The sequence below is a fragment of the Oikopleura dioica genome, chromosome 1 (assembly GCF_907165135.1).
Source record: "Oikopleura dioica chromosome 1, OKI2018_I68_1.0, whole genome shotgun sequence".
In the NCBI taxonomy this organism is placed as follows: domain Eukaryota; kingdom Metazoa; phylum Chordata; class Appendicularia; order Copelata; family Oikopleuridae; genus Oikopleura; species Oikopleura dioica.
In genome coordinates this window covers 9,962,321-9,985,779 of record NC_137291.1, presented here as the reverse complement: position 1 = coordinate 9,985,779, position 23,459 = coordinate 9,962,321, and the positions used below count along the sequence as shown (strand labels likewise).

Here is a 23,459-nt window from a genome sequence, read left to right as displayed (position 1 = left end):
AATACCGGATAGACCGCACGTTTGACCACTTCCGCGCTCAGTACCGGCGTCGGGCCACCTGTACTCAGACAGATACTGAGGTTCAAAGCCAAAACAAAATGCATCGTCTTTGAAAACAGATTTCTCCGTCCCTGCGCGCTCGGTGAGAAGCTCATTTAGAGATTTATGAAAGTGAAAATTTGAAACTGTGTAACGTGTCTTCTTCCATCGAGAAGGTCGTACTCTGTCCGTAATAATTGAGGATTAAGAGGTTTCGCAAGAAAGACCTGCTCAGAGCGAAATGAAACTTCACACGGGCCGGTTTCATAAGCTTGAGAGAGTGAGAGAAGAGCTTGAAAACGAACTTGAGTTTGCTTAGATTCTCACCTTCTTGTTATCAAACAAAAAAGCCGGATTCTTCAGGAGCCTTTTTCGGCAAAAAAAACTTTGTTCTTGCTCAAAACCAAGCGTACTAGATTGACTTGAGTTACCGGTAACTGCGTCAGAATTTCACCTGTGGCATCGTCGAAGGTGACTTTTGGTTATTTTGCGTGTGAGCAGAGGAAATCGAGTTGTATTTTGGGCTGCATGCCCAGAAATATACAACACGTGTGTCTCACCGCCCAGGACTCGAGTAATCCGATTCAAGCAAAAATCCTTAACCCAATCTTCTAAACGCGCGTATTGTAAAGTGTACTCATCTTTTTTTTTCTATCAAAGTAGATTTTAAAGCCAAGGCTGTTGATTAAATTTTCTGGTAACTTACCGTCTTTGAATGCCCTGTAAAGAGCTTGCCATGCATCGGACAAAAACGGTCACAGTGTGAAAAAAAGACAACCCACGATTTCGCTAGCCCCTTTTCTTGCCACGGCCGTCCATCTGTATGATTGTCAGGGCGGGCTCCAACAAGCCATGTCCAGCTGGGCGTCTTGTCGAAAAAATTTTCCCACAAATCGGCAAAGTGTGAATTTTGAACCCAGATCTGGTGTTTAGGCAGCGTCTTTTTTGTAATTGCCAGCAAAACGTCCTCAGGTAATTACGCAAGGGTCGTTACGAGCTCGTTTCAGCCCTGGGCCCACTTCTAATCCCCACCCTCCGGATGGACCCGCTTCATCACCGAGCTTTCGGAGAATCTTATTATCCGGCCCTTCAGGAAGCCTATTCTTGAAAACAAACATATTGTCAGCTACAGTAGTACGGGCAAGTTGTGTCACGTCAAAAAAGTATGCCGGTAAATAATTAATATCGCGTCGAATCTGTTCTTAGTCTCATGATAATAATTGATTAATTATTTATTTTTCGACAGAAATCCGAGATTTATAAATTACCAAGAACTTTAATCGACAACTTTTTGACAGAAACTTTCCAGTTTACGAGAAAATGAATAACAACAGAAGTCTAATTTTTGCAATTTTCAATTTCCAATTGCCAATTTCGACCAAATTAACCTTGCAAAACGCTCTTCGACAAAAGGCTAATCTGGACTTGAGCATATGGACTTCTTTCATTTTCCGAGACATTTAATTCCAGCAGCCCATTCTGCGCTGATCTGCTTCATCTTTTTTTTCTATCCCGTAAATGGGCCGTAAATAACATCCCGTATGATCGAGACCGTGCTGCAGAGATGATAGAATTTTATATACGGGACATGTCGATTATTTTATTGAGCTGACTGCTAATAATCGCTGTTCTATGAGATGGATTATGCAAAAGCGCCGCCTTACTAAAAGGGGCCTTCTACCCTTCTTAGAGAGAGAGCTTTTCAGAGACAGAAGAGATACAGAGGTTAATTTTTAAAGCTTACCATTAATATGACAACCAAACTGATAGGCCATTCTTTACTTTTTGGAAGGAAAAATAAGGGTGTCACAGCTTGAGTATTCATTCTTTAGACTGTTTGATTCGGAGCGATTTTCAATTTAAAATTGAAGATGTTTATCGCTAACGCTATTAAAATCTTCCTGCTGAGTTGTGATGGGATTGCGGAATTACCAAAAAAGCTCTTCGTTTCGTTTTCTTTTCGTATTTTTTGAGCGAGGGATTGAGAGAACACTGGTCAACGGTGGTAATGGGCTTATACAATTGCCGAGGAGTTTTGAAATGAGCACGGTGTCTCTTTCACCTCTGGCGCAGTGTCTAACTGAGTTTAATCCGCAATCCCCTTTCAGCGTGGTCAGCGCTCAACAAGCCACCGGCGCATGGCCCAAGCGTGACATTGCCAGGTTTGAATAACTCGTAAACTCGCTGCATTTCTACAGCTTTGTTATTATCATACTGAGACACGATCCTGCCAGATGTTACCTATAAGGGATGGTCCAGAACCCACGAGTATTTACTATTGTTTATCTATCACTAAGTTCGCTCCCCTCATCCTCTTTTAGGAGTTGAGTTAATAGACTCTTATTAGTGATAGAGATTATCTTCGTTCGCTTGTAAAGTCGCACCTTGTCTAAAACTAGTACAATACGGTGAGTTAGTGATCCGATAACACGGCTAATTCAGTGAACCGTTGTCTGGAATCGCCCGACAGCGCTTGTATCAACGCATGTTCGAGAACGGGTTTATCACCTTAGCTAGAAACAGTACCAATCGCGCCATAGAATTTAAACTCGAATAAAGTTTAGAAAAAGAACTTTTGCTCCGAAATAAAACCCCAAAATAGAAAGGTCGTTTCAGCCGGGAAAAATTGCAAAACGAACTTATGACAGAATCGAAACTATTCCCCTCGGTAAGTCAATATGAGAAATGATAAATGAAAAGCAATATTTGAAAGAAAAAGAATTTACTCTTGGCTACTATCTTAGCTCGTTTATCTACCAGCATTTGAGCTTGTTACTCTGAACTGATCTGTAAATTCTACGCTGGTCTTTTTTACAGACACGATAAACGTCCTCTATCACCTTAATCAAACAACCTTTCCGAAATTCTCACAACACGCAAATCTTCAGATAACTACGACTACTACGACGACTTTTTCTTCCGAGGAAACTGAGTGCTCCCCGACGCTGGATACCTTTACTGTCTCGCCGATTCTAAACAATAAAGAAATAAGAAAAAAAAAAGTGAACATAAAACCATGCTTATGACACGTGCTGTTGGATTAGTGGTCGTCATCTGGCAAGCTCTGTCGTGTCGCCAGCACGATAAACGTTTTCTTGACACTTTAGAAATGTTCGTTAAACTTTTTTCTCCCAGACGCACTAATTTTGACCCCTCTGTGAAAATTATTTTCTACACTCTTTGCAGCACTAATTGAAAAGAAACCCCAAAAAAACGAAATAATTTGCAGGAATAAATTTAATATCAAACTATGTCGAGAAAATTCATTATTTTAACAATTACTTTCCAAAGGTGGGTTAAGATTTTCATTTTACCATCATATCATCAGAAGCAATGTAGGCCTAGTCAAAGCGGAGCCAAAAAAGAAGCAAACATTTTATGAGATTTGAAGTCTGAAAAGCGCCTGTTCTTATATCATGAGTCATGACTGATTTTATGCCCCGGCGAACATCTGTCTTGCAGTAGATAGCGAAAATTGATAAGATAGCTTGATAAAAATAAAAAAAAACCATGAAATTCAAGTTCGAGGATATTTCGATTTTATCGAGCTAGCAATATTATTAGTAGTGTAGCATAACTTTCCTTGGCAACTCGCTGTCTAGCATAGATTGCTATGACGTGGGTCAGAACCGGCTTACCAGATGTCACCTTATGTCAATTACGCGTGTGCGTATTCTCAAACACGTAACTGTTGTTCACCCCCTTAATTTTAGCTGTGAGTACATTCTACGTCTCTCATGTCAAACATACAATGTGTAAAAACACGACAACACGCGTTCTATCATGGAAGCCCGCGAGTGCGTCCTAGGCGAGTTTCTTTTTCGGCGAAAACGAAGTGGAATTTTAGAAATTCAACCACAGATTGAAATTTTTAAGAAGACTCTTTGTGGGAAGAGGAAAAAAAAGTATTGCGTTCCGAAATTTCTGAGAGGCAGATAACGAAATAGAGCTGTCGGTCGTTATCGGAATCGAACTCGTCAATGTCGTCAGCCGCTCCTTGGCCAACATCCGTGGTGGAGATAACGAACGCAACAATTTCAGGCCGTTCCATGGCGTTTCTCGGAAGTTGGTGTTTGGTTTTTTGAACGAAAATAACGAGCACTAAAGTTGAACCTTAATATTTCATCGAAAATGCCCACATTTTTGGCCAAAGATTGAAGCATCTTGGATTAACGCATTGGCCGGAAAAAATATAAATTTTTCGCCTTCGAACAGCCATAGCTCACGTTATACTTTATGAAACCAAGGGATGAAGGTATCTTTTGAAAGCTCAGATTCTGAGGATTGGGGGAACGTAAAAATCATTTCGGAAAATCGACATTTCTGATTGGCCGAAAATTTGAAATAATTATTTTTGCCAGTCAACATCAACTTTTTTCAAATGTTTTTTCTTTCCCCCAATCCTCAGAAACTGAGCTTTTTAAAAATGTATCAATCACGAGATTTCATCATCTCTAACGTGAGATATGGCAGTTCGTAGGAAATTCATAAAAATGGTCTCAGAATCGCCCCAGGCAATAAAAAAAAGTTTTTTTCAGGTGATTTCTAGATTTTCGATGATGACTAAAACGATCAACATAATGATTTTGCCCCTAGTTGAAATTTTTGTCAAAATCGAAAATATATATTTTCCGACCATTGCAGGTAACAACTTTAACTGGTCCATTTGGCTATATTTGGGGCCGAACATTAATCGTAATTATTCGGTAAATATTCCAATTCAGTTTGTTTCCTGACAAAAAATATTTTTCGGTATTTTTCTCATAATAAAATGAGAGTTAGCTATTGGAGAGTTCCAACATTATCCGCGAAAATCAGCGAAAAATGTTTCTAAACAAAAACAAAAGCGAATTCGACAAATCCAGACTCGTGTCATCTTACCTCCATTCTACCTTTATTCGAGCTAAAAAGACAAGAAATGCTTGTCAAGAAACGTGAGCTTCAGCGTGGACAGATGCTCCTTGCTCGTTTTCGTCAAAGTTGAAGATTGATAAAGCGAGGGAAACAGGTGCATCACGTGCGCCAATTTACTGCTCTCTGCTAATCTACAATGACCCCTAGCTCGCTTCCTCTTTCGTAATCAGTTCCTTTTTCGTGGATTTTTTCTTTTTGGGCCGAAAATTTGAGTTCAGAAAACTAATTTTCAACTTCTCACGAAAGTTCGTTTGATCACGTATAAATGGGCACCTTTTTCGTCGGGTAATCCTCTTGCGGCGTCGGGACCTGGACTTAGGAGTAGGTGGGGTCAGCTACACATACACCTGTCAAATCCGTTAACTTCTACCTCCACTATTTGGTTTTAGGCCGATTGTCAGAGCGATGAGATGTTCTGATAAATTTCAAAATATCATCCGCAAAAATATTTTCCGTGGATTTTCGACCTTGCTGTAGCCGGCGATATTCAGTATGATGATAACAGTACTCTCACATGGAAGTCTCACGCGTTTTAATCGAAGTTGGCCACATCCTCCGCTGAGAATATGATCCGGCCCAGCATTGAGTAAACGAAAACGGAGGAAGTCCGACCAAGATAATCGCCAGATTTTGCATCTCCTGCACATATTAATTAAACCAGAAATTGCTTTCTCATCATTCTAATAAATGTTTCTTTCAAAAAAAAGCGAATGAACTTTGATAATGAATCTCGGAGGGAGGATATGTAAGGTGGGGCTATTTACCCGATTCGGGAGAAATATCTTTGTCGTGGATTCTTGTTGGAGCATTCTTATCACTGAGCAACAAATGCTCAGCGGGGGCTTATCAAGGTATTTGGTAGTCTGTGTTTTCTAGTACACAAGGGAGAATTCGGTAAATACAAAGAAGGCGACTCACTAGTAGTAATAGAGAAACAAGTGATACTCGAACATAACCCTCTATTTTTAAGCCACGTCAATAGAAGAAATGTTCTACAGCTCCCCTACTGTCTCAAATTTCTTCAGTCCCTTCAACTTCTCCGAAGTTAACTAGCACGGCTGATCTAAATTGACATTGATAAGACAGTTTACTGTGTAATTCTTTTTCGAGGAGGGATGAAGACGCCTGGGTCGGATTGAAAATAATGCTCAGTCAAGAGTACTCATGCTAATAACGGGCAATTTGCGCGGCGTTGAAATCTTAAATTGATTTCGAGGATGAGTGTTTTGAACTCCTCAGACAGCGCGAAATTAAGTGACATCATTTATAGGGCCGTAGTTCTAGAGCAGCAGCTGTATTCGATCCTTGGTACTTACGATAACTTCGTCGTAATATCGACTTCGTAAAAGTAATGAAATGACGGTTTTTGGATTATGAGGATATTATTCGCTTTTGAAATCTTATTTGATTTTTAGAAAAGTTACCCACTAGTCATGTTTAGGTTCTGACCAAAGCTTAAGACGTTACCGTAAGGTCACGTGTTACACCTTCTTGCGGTCGAGCCGGTGTTTTGCAGCAGCGTACTTTAGAAAACCAACTTAGAAAATTATGATACAATTCAGTTCTCAAGATAGATTCTTCCTCTTATTTATTTGAAGAAATAAATGATAATAAGAATTCTGATATGAAAAATTTTCTTTTTGAAATCAAGGAAGAGCTTGGCGCTGATATTTGAAGTGATCCTACTTGTCAGTTCTTTCTTATTTTCGAATTTCGCAGGTTCGCGATTTCGCCGATTATTCATCCCCACAAAGCGGGTCATGGTTCGATTCTTTTAAGCCCCTTTCCCGCCATTCAGAAACGCCGATTTTTTTTTTGTTTTCTAAGTGCACCGAGTACCTTGCAAGTGAAATTACAAGGTCAAAAATGATTGACGAGCTAGCGATTTTAACTGCATTGAGATGGAGTGAGCCGATAGATGATCATCCTCCTGAACTTTCAAAAATCAAAATCAAAAGATGGATGTCCGACTTTTTTCCATCATTGAAGAGAATTACGACAAGAACAGAAAAGTGCCGCTTGATTGCTTCAATTGAGAGACAAGAATTCAAAAACAAGGAAGATGCATATCACTGGAAATTTTGCAGATTTCTCCAAGAAGAAAAGAAATTCGCGATCCAAAAGGATTTAACTGATGAGCCTCAAATGTACGAAATCACAGCCTTTCAAAGCTCGATTCTAGCAGCAAATCCTTCATTATATAATGTAATCATTAAACGATCGGAAATTATGGAGGAAAAGGGAAAATGGAGAATGAAAAAAATACGAAAAATTTCAGAGGGTGGAGAAGCGCTGGTTATTCCTCAAATATTCGGAGATAGATCTTATGCAGTTCGGATTCATCATTTTGATCCCTTTCTATTTACAAAGAAATTTGAGCTTGGACTTGAACTTCAAGAATCGAAAATTCGGGCGAAGATTCATTTGTCATCGAACTTCACGAAAGCAGACAGATTTACTCTAAATGAAAAAGACGCCAATGTAAAGCAAATTCCATTTCATCCCAATATTATAAGGCACTTTGTAAATATAGAACTATTTCATCCATTTGATACTCACATGAAAGATTGCCTCGGATGGATAACGATAATGGAAAAATGCGATTTAAGCATTCGCTCGCTCTTGAAATCGAACCAACTTTGCCTAAAAAGGAGAAAGAAAATGGCGACAGAAATTACTGATGGTCTTGCATATTTATCCGAAATCGGAATTCAACATTGTGACAGGAAACTAGCAAATTTTCTGCTTCTTTGGGACGAAAGTAGACCTGGATACCAACTAAAAATATGCGATTTCGGATTGGTTTGTGAAACTTCCGGCAAGCTCAGTTATCGCCAGATGGGATACGCAAGAAGAGGGGACAAATACAGATTTATAAGCGCTCTAGGTATAAAAAAATCGTTTTGAATTTCGGCAAATAATAACGTTGACTTGTAGCTGCCGGAACACCTGGATTTTCGATGCAATACCAACTAACTCTTGCAGATAGAAGTCGTAATAACTCACTGCACCCTGTTTATATTTATCTCTTTTGTGGCTGGAAAACTGCATGGAGATTACTGTATCGACCAGCCTCGGAGAGTGATCGAAACTTTATCGATAATTTAATGGAGGTAAAAAATTAAAAATGTTGCTAAATTTAATGGCCTATTGCTTAAAGAATTGTGGGGCAGAACGAATCCATGATTTGGTGAAAGGCGACATTCAAGATATTTACTCTTTTATAAATCGAGTAAAAAGAATAATAACAATCGAAAGTATCGACAGATTTTATTGTTTGGATGATGATAATCTATCTCGGTCATGTCAGGTTTCCTTTTTGAAGGAGGAAATATCAAAATGTGTTTATTCTGGAATGGTCAACCTCTCAAAAAATATCCTCAACCAGAAGTACAGTCATCTTTGCGTGCCGATTTGTGTAACGACTCTTATTCGACACAGTCTAAGGAAAGATCTTCAATTCGAGGACCGACAAAAGACTCATACACCCGAGAAAATTCTTGCCACTTTAAATTACGTTGTTTACCCTCGAAGTATGGCTGGACTGAACTTGAATCCGAGCGAAAAAGAAAACGGGTATCAGATGAACGATATCGTGAATCTGCTGGAGCGAATTTGTACCAAAACATATATCATGGAATCAGGATGGGAAATAATAAGGCGCCTTGGCCAAACAAATCTGACGCGACCAGATTTATCTTATTGTACTTATCAAACAGGTAGGCTCAGCATTAAATGGTAAAAAAACTATTTCTTAGTAACTCTTCATGAAAATTTCATCTTTGACCGCCCACTTACTGTAACTGTGGCGATTAATATCAAGGAGCGAGGAGTACATTTTCATCAGATGACAGTCGACAATATCAAAAATTGCGAATACGTCCTTCAAAACAACGAATTCACCAATGCATCGGAATCAGACTAGGTTATGATTATATTTCCATAATGCGTACAAATATTCCATCATTTATAATTACTTGAAGACAAGAATTTTTCACTATTTGTAATCTTAAACCAAATAAAAGTCCTGAAAATCAAGCAGACCCATCCTTACTACGCAAATTTGGAAATTATTTCGACGCGCTGTGTCTATGAAAATGGAGATATTGTCTTCTACGACCAAGGAATGAGACTGAAGCTTGTGAATGAAAATTTCGGAAAAACCATGAAGTATGATACATGGTATCTTTATCCAATTGCATACACTCTGAAACTCGTTAGATTTCCATCTTCATAATTCATTATTGGACAAAGTGTCCTCACAACTCTTCTATCAGTAATTACTGAATAAAAACGCCAACGTTTTAATTTCGTAACGTCACTTATTTAACTGGAGGACGTAAAGCCTATCTCAAGCTACGCGCAGCTCGATGAATGGGAGTTTATTGACAGCGGTAAATCAGTATGCGAATGAAGGAGTTAGAAAAAGGACTTGTAGATTTAGGAACGGATTTATGAAATAAAATTTAGGATTTAGGGGGTAGCCAGCCGTTTCCAAGCTTGTCACTTTGGCATGTATCGTCGTGGCATCCTGTTGTTGACCAGTGTTGCCAGCACTAGAAATTTAGATAAAAAAGAAGACAGATAAGAAGTCAAAACCTGTAGAACTCCAGAGTCATAGTTGCATTCTTGTCGAAGCTCCTTCCGGATAACGCCTCCTTTCGGATTCTTTTTGCAGTGAACGATGCTCTGTATGTATCCATTTGTACTCCATTGGAATTTTTCATCGCACTTGGCGCCGATTTTGATTGGATCCTTGCAGGGAACTGCGGCTGAACTTGTCCCTTTGCAAATTTGGCCTTTTTGCGGAACACTTTGCCAAGTTGGACGTTCTCCGACGAATTCTTTGACAGGTGGTGGTGGGGGCTTCTTTTTACCTTTTCTTCGCTTTTTAGAGAATTTTCCTTTTGGACCTAAAATATGCGTTTGCTAAAGAATCCTCTTCGTAACTGGTCTTTAGAGAAGGAAATAACGTGAAAACATGTTCTATCAGTGACACACCCCCAATAAATATTTGAATACAACAAAATATAAAGCCTAAGTTTCAATAAACACCATTGAATGAGCAATTGATAAAAACAAACCTCCTTTCTTCGACAAAGAAACCTTCGGATTTCCTCTTGGAACAGTCTTCAACCTCACAGGTGGTCGAGATACTGTAGTTTTCCTCTCTGGCTCATCGTTTTTCAACCAAAAACAACCCTCTACCAGGCCTAGTGCAAGACTGAGCTCAATAACTTTCATAAAAATCGAAAAAATTATAAAATGATGAATATGTATAAACCCTTTTTGCAGCCGTTTCAGTCTGAGCAGCTCGACATTGGCGGAGGAATCGCGCCGGCCTGGGGGGTTTTGAGTACTTTCGCTGAGTCGGACTTGGTGCAATCGCACGTTAGAATAAACCTACAGATATTACCGTGAATTATTCGGCGCTCTCACCTTGTTGAAACTGTAAATATTTTGCAGCTGCAATCAGTTTGAGAGGCGACTATTGAATTAATAACTGTTTGCTGTTAACATTCGTTTTCAGCGAAAAGCAGCAATATTATATAAATTGAGCTCGAAAAGAAGATCAATTTATTCGATAGATTTATTGGAAGACTTGAATGTCTTGATGGTAAGCTTATTAGAAGAAAATTCCGCTCATTTTGTCCAAAATCCCCCTGTTATATATCTATTTTTATCGAGTCCTTCGAACTGCTCTACGGGCGATTTTCTTGTAAGACAGGAAAATCTATCCCGCCCGTAATAAACATAAAGGATTAAAATTTTAACGTTGCGTGCTTATTCTAAGCATTTTAAGCCCTGCTTTACTCACATTTAGAAAGAAACGCGACGAGAGATTTGGTGAATTTGAATAAAATTTATTTGTTGAACATGTTTGAAAGTTTTTTTCTTTTTTAATAAGTTGGTTCAATCTGGGCTGAGAGGTTCAAGAGCGCATTTATACGCGCGCATTATAGATTTTTTCTGTGCGTTAGTTTTTCCTTCTCGAAGTTTACTGTTGTCGAACTTGTTATCCTTGCCAAGCAGCGCGATTTTATTAGTTGGAAGCCACATCCTGAATAAAATATAATCGTGATGAAGGTAGGTTGGATAGAATAAGCTCTTGAAAATTAGGGGTACGGTCAACTTTCACAATTTGGTCATCATTTTTTTTATCTAAAATGGCGGAATTGAAGGGAGGTCATGTTTTTTAGAAAAAAATCTCATGTAATGTCATGTCATCATTGTCATGCAATTAAAAAAATTGACGGAATTACGAATGCACCAATTGTAAAAGTTGACCGTAATTATAATCACACCATTATTGTTTTTTGCAAGGGTATGATTATCAAAATGATATCCTTAATTTTCGAGCGCAAATTAATTTTAATAATCACCATGTGCGCTTCTGATCGAAGAAAAGGACCAAATGATGTTGGGATTCACCCTCGAGGTTAAGCTTGTTGCCAGCCTTAATGATGTCGACGGAAGGCTGGGGGATCTCCTCGTCCCCGAGCAACAGAGGCTCCCCAGTTGTCAGCTCGGGGTTGATAATCCGCGCCGGGTACCAGGGGTAGCCCTTATCAGGGGTTGAGCAGGTTTTGACTCTATTACAGGCGCGTCAAGAAAGATAATTTTCTTGAGACTTGGTACTACAGCAAACGCGTGTTAATAAATCAAACGACCGGGCTTTTAAATATATATTTTGTTTATTAATTTGTTGCGGCTTTAGTTTGGCAGTTTTGTGACTTTGTTGACTAGGAATTCTTTCATTGATAGTTGCTTCATCGATTTGGGCGACGGGGAGGGCTATTACTGTGATTTCAAGCATTTTTTAAGCTGACCAGGATGATATTTTTGAGATTAACACGAGTTTACTGTGATACTGAATGAAACTAATGAGAAGCCTACATTTCACCGTTACTAGAATGAGCGCAAGCACACCAATGAAAAAGTATTTAATAATTTCTCACCCAACATCATCTGGTAATCGATTTTTGTTATTGCTCAACCACGACCCTTACATTTAGCCCATACTGTGTCAAGAGGCTGAAAATTGCGAAGGTCTATTTTCTTGTTCGAGGATTTAATCTCTTCTTTCGAGTCGTTTGAATCGTCCTCCTCGATAAAGCCGTTCATTTCGCTGTCGGTTGATTCTTTTGAGGTGCCGTTCACGAATTCTTTCTTCAAAGCTGGCTCTTTCTCTTCGGGAGGCTCTTGGCCGTTTTCATGGACCTCGGTGAGAGGAGTCGAGGATTCTCCTTTTTCCAAAGTTGCGGAGGGTTCATCTTGTTGTTCCGCTTCTTCTTCCACATCGGAGTCTGATTCTCCCACTTCGCCGTTGGTCTCTGGCTCTTGAGTTTCTTCCTCTTCACAACCCGCATCTGTTGTTTGTTCAGGCTCTTTAGTGTCTGGTTCAGCCTTTTCTTCAGCTTCCTCATCATTATCTTCAACCTCTTCGATCTTTGGCTGCTTCTTGACGACAGGAGCAGTCTCGAATTCGTCAACCCCCATCGTCCGAAGCCGTCGCTCGAAAATCTTGATATCAGCAGTGAGTTTTTGAACAGTTTTCTTTGAGTGTTTGGTGTTGGAGTTCTTTTGGACTTTTCGCAGGCACTTTCGGAGATCGGCAAGAATGCTGCGCACGTGAGCGACTTCGGGTTCCTTTTGGTCAAATTTTTCGCCGGGAAGGAGGTGATTTCCTGAAAGATAATGATAAGATGGGAAAAGATAATGAATGCGTAGAACGTACCAGTGACCGTGTTGTATCGTTTGGCTAACTTTCTAGCCTCGCGCAACATGGGCTGAATCTTCGTTTCCAAATCTTTGGCGATTTTGTAGAATATCGTCGCGCTGCCGTTGTAGTGCATGCAATTACGAAGGATGAGGCTTACGTCGTATTCGAAAGCGGGGAAACAGTTGTATTTACTTTGGGCGATTTTTTGCTCCATCGTGGCGAAGGCCATCGGCGAGGTGATGATTTTGGAGTAGAGAGGGGCAATATCGTCCGTTACTGGGTTGTAAAATATCTGAAAGGCGGCTGAGAATAGTTAAAGTGGTGGAATGAGTTACCGATTGATCATCAAGCTCTTTTAGTTTCTCAACAATGTCCTTGAGAAAGTAGGCCCAAGGATTTATCCTCACTCTCGATAATTGTATCCATTTTTGAATTTCAGCTGCTTTTAATCGTTCACGCTTCTTGATCTGCTCTACAAGCAGCCGAGCACGCTCAAGATCGTGTCGTAAGCGCTGCCAGACTCGCAATTGTTCCTTGAATTTGATATGAAATCAGGGAAAACGATGGATTGACGTTTCTGTACCTTGACTTTTTTCTTATCATCTTCAGTGGCATGATTGTCTTTTTCAGTTTTTTGGACAGAAAGTAATCTTCGAATCAGGGGAACGCCGTTGCGCACCATTCTCTTTTCGTTCCAAAACGTCAGCAATTGCTTGAACAAAGGGCTGACTTTGGTTGTTACACTTTCGCTCAAAATCGCACGCAGGATGCCCAACTTGTCGGATGGAATGTATGGGATGTTGACACAGGTTCGGGTTGTATTTCGCCCTTCCATTGCTTCCCGCGTTTCGTCGACTGAAGAAAATTGTAAACGAAGATCATCATGAAAGAGATAGCTACCTTTGGCTTGGAATTGATCCGCTCTATTTTTTATTTTTGGCAGTTTTTCTGATGACTTTAGCGGCCTGGGACTCCAGTCTTTCGGCGTGTGGCTGTGGCAAAAAGCAGTCTAAAGAAATAGATCGACTTTGAGCGGAAAAAACGATGGCATTACCTGTGTTACTTTGTTACTTGTGATTCCATTAATTCCATCCGACTTTTGAACTTTCATTTCCATGTACAAGCCGGTCTGCTGCGCGCAAGTAACGTGAAAGGCCGTGTAACAAGCGTTTTTGTTGCATTGAATACAGGCGCCTGCTTTTTTACAAATGTAGCACTTCAGATTCCAGCGCGCCTTGGGCACCTTCGAAAATCCATCAATGGGCTCGAGGAAAACTGGGTTTTGAAAGGAGACTTCTGGCACCCATAGCGCGCAAACTACGTGACACCAGCGATTGTCGTGCGTTTGTTTGAATGCTCCGTTGAGAGAGGGGCATAGAACGCAATCCACAGCCCGAGAAGGGGAGAACTGGCAACGACGACAGAGCCACTGGCCTTCTGGAATGTATGGCACACCGTAGCACTCCTGGTGAACAGCTAAGTTGCACAAGTCGCAGAAGAGGATCGCGTTCGTATTCGTGCACTAGAATAACATTTTAGCTTGAAATCAAGGGAGAACATCCCTACCTCTCCGTCGTTACAAACGCAGCAGACAACGTCTTCATCGTCAATGTCCCTCGTGCTCGTCCTCGGCTTGTTCCCCGTGTCCCACATCGACTCCTTCTCGATTGCATCGATGAATTTTTCGAAAGTCTCGCAGCTGAGCGGCTTGAGATTGTCGCTCTCTCTCAGTTCGTTGATGTGCTCGAGCATGACGTGGTCTTCCTCGTCCATTTGGTACTCGATCGCATTTTCGGTCGGTTCCGCTTTGTATTCGATGTATTCTGAGGAAATTTTTCTGTTTTGTAACTTCGGCACATCGACTTCTTCTACTATCGTTTCTGGCACAGGAACGCGGGGGCCTTTTTGAAGGGGAGGGAGGTCTGTTCCGTCAGATTTGACCACTTCGACGTCCTTAAAAATCACTGTAAAACGGACTAAAGGAGAGAAAATGTACCTCAAAGATAGAGACTCTGTAGATCTTGTTTGTATTATCATCCTCAAACTCGACCAGTCGCTGAGCTTCGGCCCATGTCAAGTTATCCGTCGTAATCCGCCCGTTTTCGTCAACTCTGACCCTCGTCTTCGTCCTCGGCGTATCAGAGACATCGGAGCCCCGGCGAAAGTTGGCTTTTCGTTTCCTCGACCAGGGGGTTGTTTTTCGCCGTTTGTGACTTCCAGGACCTCGGCCGGGGGTGCGGGCGTTCTGCTTCGGCGTACTGGGCCCGTTGTTCCCCGTCTCTGATCCAGAGTCGCGAGATTCACGCTCCAGTTCGTCTTTCAAACGTTCCACGCGTTTCTTTGGCTTCCAATCTACGTTTTTCGTTAAAAAAAGACCAGCGAAACGGACTTACGAAGATCGCAGGGATCATAGTCGTCAGGCGGATTGTTGTGGTCGAAACTGTCGAGGTGGACTTCAAGCATTACCTCATCCTTGTAGGGACGGCCGCATTTGGGACAGACGTAAGGGTAAACCGCGCAATCGGGGTCGATTCCGTTGATGTACTCCTGAAGTGTCCGGTTTTTATCGATTTTTTCGCTGAGTATTGATATATGAATATACTTTATTTGCTAAAATTATCACGAATGAAGACCAATAACACTTAGATGATTTAGTGAAATTAGACCTTGAAAAACTAAAAAAAAAATTTTCTCGTTATTTATTCTTTACACAAGACTATTCCCTCATTGAGAACACAAAATTAAGGCTTTCACTTTTTTTTCGATAAAAGTAACCTGCGCGAACCAATATTTACTCAACACCGAATAAAATAACGCGCCCGTTACTGTATCTACCTGAACATCTATGTCCGGATTGAGATCTCGGCCTTTATACTTTTTGGCAAGCGTAAAGTCAGCCTCCTGCTTTATATCGTCCTCCATTGTCCCATGTTACGTAATATATGAATTTTTGTGTTTCTTTAATTTTTTCGAGTATTTTTCCTTTTCTCGTGTTTTTCCTTTGCTTGCAATTCGAAAAAAGCGGCAGAAAAGAGCGCGTTTTGGGAAAAACTGTGAAACGAAACACTACTTGGCGCGCGTAGGAACAGCCGCCCAATCAGCGCGCGCGCCGAGTGAGTAGCCATGGCTGACTCATCCCCGCCCCGAAGTTTCATGTCCCTCCGCGGAACCTGCTCCCTCGGGGCGGAAAAACACGCGAATTTAGCAAAAAACAAGAGATTCCATTTTGCGTCCCCAAAAACTGACCGCGCGCGCTTTGCTCGTGATTTCGGCGCGATAATTTTTGAAAATTAGTGGAGGCGATAATCAGTAACTTTAGTTGAGGAATTTGGTGATAATTTCTACTCGAGTGATTATGGGAAACGGATTATTTTGGGCGTTAGACGCTCTTTGATCTTCAACTTGATTGATGAGAGCTTAGAAATAATGAGGATCACAACGCTTGGTTTAGTTATAAATTATAACTATAACTTATAATGCATATCATAATTATAAAATCATATGCAGCATATGATTTTATAATTATCACCATTTGAGTACTTGCAATTATCGCCATTTGACAGCAAGTATCGATTTGCTTTATTTAGTACTTCTCAAAAAACTAGCATTTATTAAACTAACTTACCTCTCAGTAAACTTGTAAGTTACAGGCTGTAAAGACTCGGATTCCCTCTTTTTTCTTTCTTTCTCGTTCTCGCTCGTTTATTACTTTTCTCCAAAAATTGAACGACAATTGAGCGCCTCGCTCGGGTAGCGAATGATCTCTTCACACAACGAGCTCTCTTTTGACCTTGGCAATCAATAAAACTCCCACCGAGGCCAAATAATTTTCCACTCGGCGACTCAAATGCTAATTTTATGCACCTGCGAGATAAAAATTCGACAAATGGAAGCTTTATTTTTATTGAACAAGAAAGAAAACGAAAAAGAGCAAAAGTGAAAACTGGCAGTTGTTCATTTTTGCACTACCAAAACTGTAGCTAACAGGGCTATCCTTACTGTCAGAGGAACTTTCTGAACTTGAACTAGAAGAATCAAAATACCAGTCATCATCGGAAATGTAATCTTCGCTGTTTGATGCGGATTCGACATTTCCGACTTGACATTCCTTTCGTTCACTTTTCAACTCGTCTAACTCTTCAGTGAGATCTTGGACATCATCTTTTAGGTCTTCTACTTCGCCAAGAAGGTCCTTGTTTGAACGCTTCAGCTTTTTTATGTCATCTTTTAGCGTTGAAATTTCTTCTTCCAACTCGTCTTTTTCTTCCTCCAGTTTATTTTTCTTCTCTTTTAGATCCTAAAGTTAATAATTAAAATCAGTCAAATACATTTTCTTCTCACAGAAATAAGATCAGCAGATTTTTCCTTTTCCTTTGTCCAGCTTTTGCTTTCTTTCCTTAGCTTCATAAATTCTTCGCTGTTTTCGGTTTTTTTGTTTCTGCATTCTTCAACCTCTTTTAGCGCCTTATCTCGTTCTTCTTCGAGTTCCTTAATATAATCAGATATCTGGCCATTCTCTGATTGACAAACCATATTAATTTCAACCAGATCATTGAGCTGAACAACATACTCTGTATTTTCACAGTCGCCACTTTCTTCGAAGATATCAGAATCATCTGATAAGGTTTCTTTTTCATCAAGTTTCAGCTTCAAGTTCTCATTTTCTAGCGACAACTCTTTGACGATTCGAGCTAAGTCCACGTTCTCCGCTTTAGTATAATTAAGTCGTTCGCCGAGTACAACTTGTTCGTCCTCCAATTCCTGAAAATATTAGTTTCAGTTCTTTGTTCGAATTCTACCAGTATTCGGACAAGATGTTCAAGCTTCAGTCTTTCAATTTCTTCTTTTGCCTCATCATTTTCACACTTCCCCATCTCAAAATCTTCAGAAAAGCAAGGACACAATTTCTTGCCCCCTTTTAGTTCTTCCTTGCATTCCTCAATGCAGTTACTGTCAGAGGAGCATATAGCCATACAAGTAGCGTAAGTCTTATTTAGTCGTTTTTCACATCTCTTGAAAGCATTTTTCCCATCTTTAGTTTTGCAAAATTCTTGGCAAGTGAATCCAACGGAACAAACTTGATTCCCTTCGACTGTTTCTGCATTGAAAACGACGACGATGCTGAAAAAAATCAAGATTTTCATTTCATATTTAACTTCTATTCTCACTTCAAGCGCCGACTAAGAAGAAGGCTAACATTTGCCCTTTACTGCATCATAAAAACAATATTCATTTCATTTCTCAAATACTTGATAGCGGCACATTATTCCCACGAACGGATGAATCGATTTGCAAATAAAAATGAACTTATTTATCTTTAAGTTTTTTTCCCAAATTGCACCAAATTTGCAGATTCATTGAAAATAATGGCCCTTTTCAAAAACTGATTGTTTTTCGAAGATAAAAAAGGAAACGCGTGAAAATTTTTCACTGGTGATAAAAAAGGACAAGCGCGGAGATTATTGCAGCTAATAAGATCAGTACCGTTCCCAGGAACGGAACCGCGCGGTGGAAATGAATTTACAAGGCAATCTGGCCGTGTTAATTCTAAAAATATCCAGCGCTTTCCATTCGCTGTTCCAGTCAATTCTATTTTCACACAAGAAAAAGAAAGTTTATGCGTTTTTCTTTGCTCCTTTTTCTTGGTTCAGAAAATGCTCGAGTTACAGCGAGAAAATGTGAAATGGAATGTTTGTTACAGTATAAAGAGGAGAGAAAATCATGCCTTCCTGGATCGCTGAATAGGAACTTGGAGATGTGTGGCAGACTTCACTGTTGCATTGACGAAGAAACAGGAGAGTGCTACAGAAGACTTCCTCAGGTCAAGTCGGGATGTGCTTCTTACTGTGACATCCCACATCGAAATGTCACCGCCTGTGATGCAGAAAATGAAGATTCATGTGTCGAAATGGGATGTTGCTGGTTTCCTGTTTCCGATCGACCACCCTGCTACGAGCCAGCAGCGTATGTTCCTCCGACAACGCAAAATCCGATCAATAGACCAAAAGCAATCGTTAGATCTCCTTATTATTACTCTTCAATTGTTTCTTCAAAACCAGCGGAGATAAAGAACCCGTTGATCGTCGGATATGCCTGGGCAGATTGGCTCGACTCAGTTTGCACAGCTGATTGCAACGGAGTCGGGGTTAAAATAAGGAGAAGAACGTGCACGGCCTACACAAAATATGGCAACTCACCGGTAAACAGGAACTTTTGCAAAGGACCTGATAAGAAAGCGGAATTATGCGTGGGTCCTCCTTGTTCGCATAATGACTTTCAAATAACGGTCCCGACAAAAACCGATTCCGAAACCAATCAGAAGAAGGAAAAACCTCTTATTCCAGGATTGGATTTGAAAATTCATTTTTTCATGAAAAAGAATTCCAATTTTCATCCAATAAAGATCTCGAGAGCAATTCGACGACAATGGTCTGCTGTGTCAACCAAGGAAAACTTTACGACCCAGGCGAAATTATCTTCAAAACCTCATGTTTGACCATCTTCTGCTCGATATCCTGCAAAGTTGATATGGAGATGAACGAGGCTTGCGATGGCGGGCAGGAACCACCCCCTTTACCAGAGGCGTGTTTTCCGTCAGAATGTGGGGAGCAAAAAGCGTGGCGAATAAAGAAGATCGTTGGAGGATCTTGGTCGCCGATGTATGGACATCCCTGGGCGGTGATGATGAAAAAGCAGGAGGGAGTGAGGAGTTTTGTCTGTGGGGCGACGATGATCTGCTCGAAATTCGTGCTCACAGGTAGAATATTTTTTATTGCTCGTCAAACAAGTTTATAATTATTAAGCTGCTCACTGCTTTGCGGACCAAACCCTCAAACCTGTCGGTCGACTGGACTTTGACACTCGAAATTACCGATTTTTCTTCGGGAGATATTTCGGCAACGACGAAGATTCGGAGAAATTCGACAAGCATCGTAAAGTGGTAACAGGCGACGGCATTGAATTCATGATCACCCATCCCGACTTCGAATACGTTGGCAAAGGAGTGATGAAGCATGACATTGGCATTGTAAAATTTCGGAACGAGATGGAAATCAACGACTACGTCAAGCCGGTTTGTCTCCCGACAGCTCGTGACGATGTTCCAAATCCAAACGAAGCTGGCTGGGCGATCGGCTGGGGAATAACCAAAAATCGAGGACCTAGCAATCATAAACTCAAGCAAGTAGGAGTTCAAATCGTCGATGAAAATAGCTGCAGAAGAAAAGTCGATGGATTCCCTGATAGTGGAAGAGGCCTTATCTGTGGCGGGGGAAGTTATGGACACGACACTTGCGTTGGAGATAGTGGCGGACCTGTTCTTGGATATAGGTAAGTTAATCAAAATATTTCAAAATTTCAATATGGAACATTTTAGGGCAAAAGATTCGCTTTCATATTCAAGTTACACCACCAGCAAGGTATGTTTCATGACTAACAATAAGCCAGATTTTACTCACTTCTACGTATCTAGGACAAAACATGGACGATTTTCGGCATCACCTCCGTTGGCGGCACAAGTTGCAATACCATTATCTCCGATGTTCAGCCTGCTGTCTATACTAACGTGGCCTATTATCTTGATTGGATCATCGCGACAACAGCCGGCTGCTGCGATTCAAGCTAGTCTCCTTTAATTTGTATGCTATTATTTCTATTATTTATAAGTAAAGTCTATATCTACAGAAGTAAATAAACAGAGAGCAAAGAATAGGGACGCTCTCGGGCGCCTTAGAAACGCGTCGAGTGCAAACTGGCAGGGTTTTCAAGGTCTTGATCACAGTCGGATTCTTCTTCGTCTTCCTCCGAGTCTTTTTCTTTCTCTGAAAAACTCTGTACCCGGAGAAACATTTCCTATTTGTACCTGTAAGTCGATTGAACTCCGAAATCCAAACTTTCATCTTGTACTGCGGCGTTCCGCACATTCCGTAAACCAGCATAAGAATTCCTCCTGCAAGGAAAACCGGCCCAAAAACTAAAGAAAGGGAATCGTCTCTAGAATTTTCAAAAGTTCAAACCTTGCATGGAAGCCAGAAGAAAATTCGAAGTCATGTCTACTTTTCTGACTTTTATCAGCTTGAGAAATGTTTAAATCTCTTAATTCTTAAACTTATACTTATGTTTTTGAGCTTTTGGCTAGAATAATTGGTTCAAGAAAAGGTCCGGTAGAATAAATTATTAATGGCTACTTGTTGCTGGTAATTAACCGCTTGGTTCCTATTCGAGGATGTTCCAAAGGCCTATGGAGTCTGATTTACTTATTTATTTTTATCAAAAGGGCACTTGAACAGCCTCTTCAACTCTCTTTCTTTTCCCGTTATTATCTCTCAAGCCTTCCTAAAGGTAAAAGGAACGTGAATGTGACTCCACTTAGCACAAAAATGCCACTGTAAGTGCGGTGAAGACATGATTTCAGCATGTTGCCGACGCTGCAAATTGAGCTCAACCTTTGCGGTCACTCGAATTTACTGCAATCTGACGAGAGCCGAATATAGTCAACAATTCACTGCCATATTTTTATATCCAATCGAGCATCAAAACACCCATGATTTATACTGTCTAAGATCATTTTTTGCAATCAAGGAAGAGGCTCAAATGAAAATCTTGATTTATATAATTATAATTGGCTCTTAATCAAAATCAGTGTTTAAAAACTTCACCGCAGTGCATGACAACCCGGGAGCGATCCGAGGGCATTTTCTTCGCAAGACATGGATTCTTGAATTTCTTCACGCAATTTCTCTCTTTGATCTTCTCATTCACTAATTCTAGCAATCTCTTTATCTTCTCAAGGACCTTCGCCAGCTTCTCCGTCTTTCTTGCTCTCTTTTCGTCACTGAGTGGCTTTGTCCTGGGAACAATCGTAAGGGAAGAATCGGTGGTAGCAATCTTGTATTTTTGGATAATTAGCGCTGAGAAAGAGCGAGATGATGGCCCAAAATGAGAAACATAAAAAACGGGCCTGATGGCGCTCCCCAGTCGAGGTTTGCCCCTCTGCCGCATTTTGATAAAGCTTTCTTGCTAATTAGGCAATCTTGATTTCAAAACCAGGCACACAATGTGGCGCGTGCCCAAGGCCCCGTCGGGAGCACTTTATCAAACACTAGCTTCTGTGACAGCTCATTTTGATCAAGTCTCGAGTCTTGTCCCGGGCAAATTATATTCTGAACTCGAATATTCTTTATTTGGTTATTTACAGAAGCTCGTAGATTAATCAGAATGATGGTGGTTGAAGAACGACAACTTGGGGTGAGTCTGGATCGGACGAGCCTGACGAGCTGCTGCTGATGATGTATTTCTGAGGAATCTGAATTCGGAAATGTGGAAATGAAGTTATTCAGCAATAGGTACTTGATGAGCGATGGGTTCAGCGCTCCGACGCTGCCTGTAACTTTCGCTCGGACGATGTTCCTGTGGAATGTCCATCGTACCGCACCTCGCGCCGGGCATTTTGATCGGAGAAAGCTTATGTGACAGAAGCACAATTAATAGAACAAAGGCTGCAGTAGCGGAGACGACAAGTGCTATGGCGGCAGCGTCGAAGGGATCAATTTGACGAATGACGGATGCTTGTCCAAGCAGGTTCGAAGCGGTGCAGCGATAAATTCCGCTTGATGTTTTGGACTTAGCGATAGTGTTTTCGTTTCTATAAACTGCCTAGGTACTTGATGAAAGAAATAATTAACAACCTTGATGTTCCATTTGGAAGTTGAATCGTTACTGTTGGCTCTGGAAAGCCAGTTGCATTGCAAACAATATTCTTGTTTGTATCAAAGTCAAGAGACGTGATTTCTGGTGGAGAGTTTGGGATGAGAATCATCTTGGCTGATGCTTTTCCTGCTGTATTCTTCGCCAAACAAGTAATTTCAACCGGGCTTTCCAGTTTTTCAATGACAAGATCTTCTTCTCCATCGTTTAGGTGTGTTGATGGCTAGATGTACAAACCGATAATAAAGAATTTCTTGGTACTGTTGATCCGCTACCTGAATCAGATGATCCTCGTCAAATTCATATCGACAAGAGACTTTCACGTTTTCGCCTCGAGCGATTTGACCGACTGACGGGCTCGCTTCTAAATTTTAAATTGCGATTCTCTGTCTGTTTTTTGCCGGAGAAAAAAAGACCAAGAGCTATTTCGAAATCGGTTTGACTCACCGGTTTTACTTACCGATTTTGATATTTTCCCTTTTCGGTGGAACCTCGACTTTGACATCAAATCGCTGGTTTGAGATGTAGTGCGATCCATTCAAGCCTAAAATAGACACCATGAACTATCCTTTTTGAGCTGTTCAAAAACAGAAATGTGAAAAATAGACGGTAACTTTACCGATAATGAACTCAGCCTCGTACAGCCCTCCTTCTTTCAGCGTCAAATTATCGTCAGATGAGACTCGAAGTTTAGACGTCGTCTTAACTCTTCCATCTGGCAAAAGTTCAATTTCTTCTTGATGCAGTGTTCGCGGAAGATAATCAAGATTATGTCGCCAGTTAACCTCGAATTTCACTTTGATACTTTGATTATTAATGAGTTCTTTCACCTGTAATGGATAGTCGAAAACGCTGGATGCTTCCAAGATCAGTTTCTTTGTAGGCTTCATCACGTGGACATTTTCTTTTGTTAAACCAAGGCCACCGGATGAGATTTTAATCGCCTTTGAATCCATTCCAACCGCATTGAATGCTGAAAACAAGCAATCACAAATTTGTTTTAATAAATTACAGACCAGAGCATTCATACGTGCCAGAAGTGGTGATATTGACGCCAGAATTAGAGTCGGACTCGTTA

General features: G+C 40.7%; 6 protein-coding genes across 12 annotated transcripts; 2 read left to right on the top strand and 4 right to left on the bottom strand.

Moving 5' to 3' along the window:
* The first annotated feature begins 6,787 nt into the window (after positions 1-6,787).
* Positions 6,788-9,248, top strand: LOC145700294 (uncharacterized). The gene is made up of 4 exons (XM_081777552.1): positions 6,788-7,840; positions 7,891-8,066; positions 8,114-8,672; positions 8,712-9,248. Exons 1-4 carry the CDS (start codon positions 6,820-6,822, stop codon positions 8,876-8,878), a joined length of 1,923 nt encoding a protein of 640 aa, XP_081633678.1. The 5' UTR covers positions 6,788-6,819; the 3' UTR covers positions 8,879-9,248.
* An 87-nt stretch (positions 9,249-9,335) lies between these two features.
* On the bottom strand, positions 9,336-10,215 carry LOC145711394 (uncharacterized). Its single transcript, XM_081789101.1, has 3 exons — positions 10,038-10,215; positions 9,553-9,866; positions 9,336-9,509 (listed from the first exon to the last, which is right to left on the bottom strand). The coding sequence occupies exons 1-3, from the start codon at positions 10,195-10,197 to the stop codon at positions 9,420-9,422; spliced, it is 564 nt and encodes a 187-aa protein (XP_081645227.1). The 5' UTR covers positions 10,198-10,215; the 3' UTR covers positions 9,336-9,419.
* Positions 10,216-10,798: 583 nt separating this feature from the next.
* LOC145695710 (bromodomain-containing protein 1-like) lies at positions 10,799-16,426 on the bottom strand. 7 transcript variants are annotated; one of them, XM_081772715.1, is made up of 12 exons: positions 16,302-16,426; positions 15,070-15,223; positions 14,673-15,028; positions 14,243-14,629; positions 13,731-14,198; positions 13,577-13,685; positions 13,260-13,531; positions 13,012-13,209; positions 12,692-12,968; positions 11,963-12,641; positions 11,337-11,522; positions 10,799-11,014 (listed from the first exon to the last, which is right to left on the bottom strand). In XM_081772715.1, exons 2-12 carry the CDS (start codon positions 15,137-15,139, stop codon positions 10,867-10,869), a joined length of 3,150 nt encoding a protein of 1,049 aa, XP_081628841.1. In that variant the 5' UTR covers positions 15,140-15,223; positions 16,302-16,426; the 3' UTR covers positions 10,799-10,866. The 7 variants fall into 7 exon arrangements, 5 of the variants coding, with proteins under 5 accessions (XP_081628841.1, XP_081628839.1, XP_081628843.1 ...); XM_081772713.1 differs by lacking the exon at positions 16,302-16,426 and adding an exon at positions 15,512-15,750; XR_014133772.1 differs by lacking the exon at positions 16,302-16,426 and adding an exon at positions 15,512-15,752 and having other exon boundaries at positions 10,853-11,014; positions 11,337-11,518; positions 11,958-12,641.
* Positions 16,427-16,577: 151 nt separating this feature from the next.
* LOC145712055 (uncharacterized) lies at positions 16,578-17,940 on the bottom strand. Its single transcript, XM_081789743.1, has 5 exons — positions 17,926-17,940; positions 17,476-17,856; positions 17,207-17,437; positions 17,018-17,164; positions 16,578-16,973 (listed from the first exon to the last, which is right to left on the bottom strand). The coding sequence occupies exons 1-5, from the start codon at positions 17,938-17,940 to the stop codon at positions 16,578-16,580; spliced, it is 1,170 nt and encodes a 389-aa protein (XP_081645869.1).
* Positions 17,941-18,264: 324 nt separating this feature from the next.
* LOC145701790 (tryptase-like) lies at positions 18,265-20,381 on the top strand. The gene is made up of 4 exons (XM_081779009.1): positions 18,265-19,433; positions 19,480-20,005; positions 20,052-20,094; positions 20,148-20,381. Exons 1-4 carry the CDS (start codon positions 19,103-19,105, stop codon positions 20,298-20,300), a joined length of 1,053 nt encoding a protein of 350 aa, XP_081635135.1. The 5' UTR covers positions 18,265-19,102; the 3' UTR covers positions 20,301-20,381.
* Positions 20,382-21,887: 1,506 nt separating this feature from the next.
* Positions 21,888-23,131, bottom strand: LOC145712054 (uncharacterized). Its single transcript, XM_081789741.1, has 6 exons — positions 23,001-23,131; positions 22,842-22,925; positions 22,657-22,745; positions 22,363-22,604; positions 22,025-22,319; positions 21,888-21,980 (listed from the first exon to the last, which is right to left on the bottom strand). The coding sequence occupies exons 4-6, from the start codon at positions 22,491-22,493 to the stop codon at positions 21,888-21,890; spliced, it is 519 nt and encodes a 172-aa protein (XP_081645867.1). The 5' UTR covers positions 22,494-22,604; positions 22,657-22,745; positions 22,842-22,925; positions 23,001-23,131.
* Positions 23,132-23,459: the final 328 nt, after the last annotated feature.